This window comes from Habropoda laboriosa, unplaced genomic scaffold (genome assembly GCF_001263275.1).
Source record: "Habropoda laboriosa isolate 0110345459 unplaced genomic scaffold, ASM126327v1 scaffold806, whole genome shotgun sequence".
Lineage (NCBI taxonomy): Eukaryota > Metazoa > Arthropoda > Insecta > Hymenoptera > Apidae > Habropoda > Habropoda laboriosa.
In genome coordinates, this window is record NW_017100897.1 from 143,131 (window position 1) to 149,327 (window position 6,197).

Consider the following 6,197-nt stretch of genomic DNA (forward strand, 5'->3'; position numbering starts at 1 on the left):
CAGCACTTGTGATATTTGTATTCTTGTTCGCCAAAGGTTCCGTTTAAAGAACTAAAGATTACCTTGATCACTTTGAGAAAAAAAATTAAACCTAACCTAAAAAACATACTGTAATCAGCCTGCAGGCTGCTCTGAACCGAGGTATTTAAAAAAAAAGTGTTCGTATTGGTCCAATTAAATTACGTTGTCCATCCTCTATGTACGGAATTAAATATACAGTACAAATTATGAATATAATTTAATTTTACAACGTTTCTTAACTTACGCTATTCTCACTTTTAGAGGCACGTTTGTAGAAAACTTTTAACGAATGAAAATATCACGGATGATTTGCTTATAAATGCATTCCTACATGTATTATTATACAGGGTGGGCTATGTAAAACAGACCACCTAATTATCTTCTCTAATGTAAGTATGATGGTACGAGAAAATTTTTATACGAAATTTAAATTGCTTCAAAGGGAAAAATTTGTTCAATGAAAAAAATGAGGAAAAAGAGTTGAAGGTCGTTTTAAGGTAGTATTATAATGTCTGTCACAACATACAGTAGAAAAAATATATACATTCATGTAAAAAAAAACATAGCAAAATAGCAAAAAATGGCGTTTATAGAAAAAAAATGTCTTCCATCTTATTCACCCTTTGAAACCGTTTAAATTACGTATAAAAATTTTCCTCATACCACCCGTAGCTAAATAGACAGGGTAGCTAGGTGGCCTGTTTTATATGGCCCACCTTGTATATATCACATACGTTATATGTTTCATATACTGTCGGATAGAAACAAACTGCGAACGTATTTTCAGAAGGAAAAGATATTCTTCAATTTACCGTATTTTCCGATGGTAGGAAATATCGTTAAAAATAGTTCCAGATTACTTTTTCTTTTACAACCTCGCATTCATTCTCTTTTCGTATTAATTAATATTGCAATATATAAAATAACAGAAAATAAAAATAAATTAAGTTGATTAATGATTGCTTTGAAATAAAATGTTAACTTAACCATTATATACAATTTCTGTTTACTATTAAATTACACTGATATTGAAGAATTTCTACATCTAAATATAATTAAATAAGTTTGATATTTAACATTCTACAAAAACTTCATATGGACTCCATAATTTCAGAGAAGTACAGCTTTAATGATATGCATGGAATAAATGTTAATAAACAAAATTAACCATCGAACAACAAAGTAACGTATATAATTTATTAATATACATGTACACTGCCGTTCATAAGTATCAGGACACCCGTTATATTTGTGCAGAAAGTATTACATGATGTAAATTACATTTCTTCACCAAAGTTAGTGTCATAAATCGGTAAAAATAACATGTAAGTACTTGTTGCGCTACGAAATTCCAGGCTGAATTTTTTTTTTTGGACCTTAATCATTTTTTAACGACTGTTTAGGTTTGCTTCACAACCAGTAAATGTCCTAATGAACGGAAGTGTACAAGTCTCATAAATTTAAGCACACTTCGTAACAAATGATTTCACCTATTCTTAAGAAAAAGGCTATTGAACCTATTTAAAAATTAAGGACAACTCGTACAATTAAACTCCATAAAAATTAAGGATAACTCATAAAATTAACCTCAGTAAAAATTAAGAACAGCTCATAAAATTAAACTCCATAAAAATTAAGGATAACTCATAAGATTAACCTCAGTAAAAATTAAGAATAGCTCATAAAATTAAACTCCATAAAAATTAAGGATAACTTGTACAATTAAACTCCATAAAAATTAAGGATAACTCATAAGATTAACCTCAGTAAAAATTAAGAATAGCTCATAAAATTAAACTCCATAAAAATTAAGGATAACTTGTACAATTAAACTCCATAAAAATTAAGGATAACTCATAAGATTAACCTCAGTAAAAATTAAGAATAGCTCATAAAATTAAACTCCATAAAAATTAAGGATAACTTGTACAATTAAACTCCATAAAAATTAAGGATAACTCATAAGATTAACCTCAGTAAAAATTAAGAATAGCTCATAAAATTAAACTCCATAAAAATTAAGGACAAATCACAAACGTAAAATAAACAGTTCAATTTAGCCACAGTAAACCACGAAATTGTCCCATTTAAGTATTAATACAGTCCACGATCCACCTTTGTATACCACACGAATTTCGATCTCGTTACACTCAAGTTTCCAACTCATTCATCACTTCAAGGTCGCTCAAGCTATACAAGGCAGTTGTTCGTACATGAGACACATACCAATATTGTCCTCCAGTGTGGTCCCTGTGTCCTGTCCAGGACCAAAAGCCACCCTGATGCGAAAGGGCGTTGCCCACGTTTCCACGCGGCAATTCCCTTCTTCGTCCAGCTCGTTCCGATCGCACAACGAGTTACCGCAATGTTCAAGGTTGCAAATCCCAGCTTCGTTGTTGCCAGGCTACGACAGGAAATTCGGAAAACTTCGTTAGTCTATACTGGCTCCCCTAGTATCAAACGATTCTGAATTTCAGCTTTCGGCGAAAGAAGGAAATTCGTTTCTTTTATCCGTTTGATCTTATTTCAATGTTATTGAATTAATTCTTCCGTATTTCTTTTTCTTCTTTACTTTTGTGTAGATTATTAGGTCATCACATAAGTTCGTGTCGAATTTTATAATTTTAGATCAATATTTCTAACGATTCTCATTCCACAACTTTTTTTTTTTTGGTACGACCATTATATCGTCGCTGTGGAATTTCCTTGGATTTTCATTAAAATACTTTTCGCCTTCGATACGAACTTACGGGATGACCCAATACAAATTTTTTTAGAATTTTTAACGAAGATAGAGGCACTTCGTGAAATAGATCTGGAGAGATCGCGTGGGAAAAAGGAGTAATTAAGTTAAATGTAAAAAGTATATGCGATAAGGAAATTATTCAATTCTGGTGCATTTCGCTGAAAGAAAATTATTTTCAAATATTTTTTACGTTCGAAACTTCATAAAAATTTTAATTAAGAAAATACATTTATTTCTAGAAGAATAGAATAGATTAGTTTAAACTGATGTTTGAAAGCAGTAAATTGAGAACTTTAAAAGTATGTGACATTTAGACACCAGTATATGTACATTAATTATCGAAAATTTCTAAATGAAATTATGTTTCTGATATTAAGCTTTTATTTATTGTTTTTTACCGCGATTTCATTCTTGCATATTCCTGATTAACTAAATTAATGTTCTGATAAAGTTCAAAAATAAAGGATTAAAACATAACGTTACTACTTTACTGGTAGCCATTGTGAAAATCTATCTATCAGTATTTATTAGAATTATTTACGTGTAACTTACAATCGTGTTTCGTGGTTTATAGAAATCTGAGGTAAAAATGTGAAAAACAAGAATCGCTTGTTATCTTATTCTATCACAATCAACATTAATTTCTTAACATTTTTCTTAACTTTTTTAAATATCTTCGTACTGAAAATAAACGTGAATATCGTTTATGGTAACAAGTAACGTCTTTTAGTTTTTTGCACACAAATGTTAGCATTTGCATTCCGAACTTATCGCACCGCGGAATTTGTATAGATTCGCATTATACCTGTTGCCCCGGAGTGTTTTCCATGTTTATGAAGAACGAAAGAAATTAGGAAAAGAAAACTGTGTTTTTTGTGTCACCAAGTTTTACCCCATGATAATCCTCTTATAATTTCAATTTTCATCAGAATGAGAAAGATAACTAGTGTAGTCAAATAAATAACACCAGTTTTTACTTCAGATATTTAAATCAAGCTTGTTAAAAAATAGTGCAAGATTTATTTACAAAGAATTAGTAAATAGAGAAGAAAAAGCTAATTTTAGAGCAACGTGATACTGGATACTTTTTATAGTAAGTATTTCTGTATTTTATCAAATTTCATTATCACACAAAGTGTGCTGCCTAACTCACACAACTTGAATAACTTTCTTATATATGAAAGTTGCATAATTTCAAAAGAAACATTAAACAACTTCGGTTCTAAAATTATAACTTTTTAACAAAGCTTCAAACGACCTATGTTTATATAACATTTTCTCCTTACTCACACCCATAGAACATGCAGGCAAAGTTTGACAAAGTTTGATCGGAAAAAACTGGGACACCCGGTGTGCACAATCTTCCTAAACAATTGCAATCGAAGGCATAACAGATCTCTACATTTCTCCTTTCTCACGAAACACTTTCCGATACTTGATATATATTATAGCCTGAAACCCTTCAATTAATAGCCTTCACCTACCAAAAGCAACCCAAAACATTTCCCAAACCAAGGAAGTGTAAGATTTATTTGCAAAGAGTTAGCAAAAACGAAAAGGAAACGACTGATTTTAAGACAACGTGATACTTCTCTAGTAAGCATTTCTTTATGTTATTAAATTTCATTATCACACAAAGTGTGCTGCCTAACTCACACAACTTGAATATCTTTCTTATATGTGAAAGTTGCATAATTTCAAAACAAACATTGAACAACTTACATTCTACAATTATTACTCTTTAACAATGCTTCAAACGGCCTATGTTTATATAACATTTCCTCCTTACTCATACCCATAGAACATACAGACAAAGTTTGACAAAGTTTGATCGAAAAAAACTGGGACACCCGGTATGCACAATCTTCCTAAAAAATTGCAATCGAAGGCACAACAGATCTCTACATTTCTCCTTTCTCACGACACATTTTTTGATACTCGAAATATTATATCCTGAAATTAATAGCCTTCATCTACCAAAAGCAACCCCAAAAAAAGGTCTCCGAAACAAAGGAAATAAATTTTCGTCTCAAGGTAGAAACATTACCGTGATAAACTCCTCGAAGTCGCAAGGAATGAGCACCCTGTCCCTGCACCGTTCCTGCCCATAAACCGTATTGGTCGACGCACTGACTTCCTGGTCCATCGGAGTGGTCGCATTAATCATAGTCCCAGCTTCCCCCATTGGATTCGACCCTGATCCCTCGACGTCCGCTTCCGTGTTGTTCGTGGACTCTACTACGTTCACCGCATTCGTGGCTGTTGAATTCAAGTCAGAACTCTCGCCGATCGTCGACGAATTGAAACTCGTGTTGTTCAGAATCTGCATCCTGGGTGGTCCGATACGGAACGAATCCGGAGAACAGGGTACGTAAGCGATCCCGCACATCCCTCTCTCCTGACGAATACACAGAAGATAATCCTGATCGGCCAGAAATCTGCCGTTCGACAGAAAGTTGAACGTCTTCAGGGTGCCGTTGAAACCTTGGTAGTACTGGAGACAGCCTGTCGGCGCACGCTGCTCGAAATCCAACTGAACGATCCTCATCTCCCACATTCTCGACTGGAGACCACTGGGCAACCGGAAGTCCAACGTCAGTGGCTCGTCGTCTTCGTCCAGGTCTATGTACACTGGGGAAAAAATTGAGAATCTGCACGGTTATCTCGAGTACAAAGAGAGGCTTGCAACGAGGAAGATCGATTGACCTCCTAACGAAGCCTTGTGAAGCATCTTTCACGGCATGGTCAAAGGAAACTTATTCGAAAGTATCGTCTTCCGGTGTACAGTGTCCCTTGTTCTTTTTTTTTAGAGCTACAGTTCCGCTCAGGAAATTGATCGTTCCGTATTGTGTCGTAGAAACGCGATATCGACGAGATTTTGATGGTGGAACTATCAAACTCGTGAAAATGGCGGGTTTTTTATTTTTTATTTTAAATTGTAGACATTGTTAAGGCGTTTTTCTTCGTGTATTATAGGGTCTTTTGTTGGTAGAAAGAAATAATTGTACACCCATCCCTCCATTTACGCGGATCGACCGTTCCACGGTGATTTTTTTTACGCGGATAAAAATCGCGTGAATAGAGTCTGCTTATATGCAAGAAAAACAGGTATAAGTTATAAAAACATTTAAATCGCATAGGTTAATAAAAAAAGAATGACGTGTGACCGACTTTGCTGTCGATTATGGTGTTACGTCCGTAACCTCCAAGCCTAGCGAACCTCTCTTGTCTTCGGGGAAACCATAGAAATCCTACAACGGTCACACACTCTGCATTCACCAAAATTCCTTCGGGCAGTTACAGCGAAAAGCCACTCAAGGGTAGTGCAATAAATCAGGTAAGAACCGGGCGCGTCACTCGAGACTATGCGAGGCACCGAGAGCCCGACGCTCGAGGATGCCCGTGGGTCGGAGTGCCACGCGTCTGGTTC

General features: G+C 34.6%; 1 protein-coding gene across 1 annotated transcript in view; it reads right to left on the reverse strand.

Moving 5' to 3' along the window:
* Window positions 1-2,206: 2,206 nt before the first annotated feature.
* Window positions 2,207-6,197, reverse strand: part of LOC108577530 — a 35,406-nt gene continuing 31,415 nt past the window's right edge. The window contains exons 5-6 of the mRNA XM_017940709.1: window positions 4,815-5,398; window positions 2,207-2,425 (exon numbers count right to left, since the gene is read on the reverse strand). Coding sequence (XP_017796198.1) covers window positions 2,207-2,425; window positions 4,815-5,398 — 803 coding nt within the window. The remainder of the gene's footprint in view (window positions 2,426-4,814; window positions 5,399-6,197) is intronic.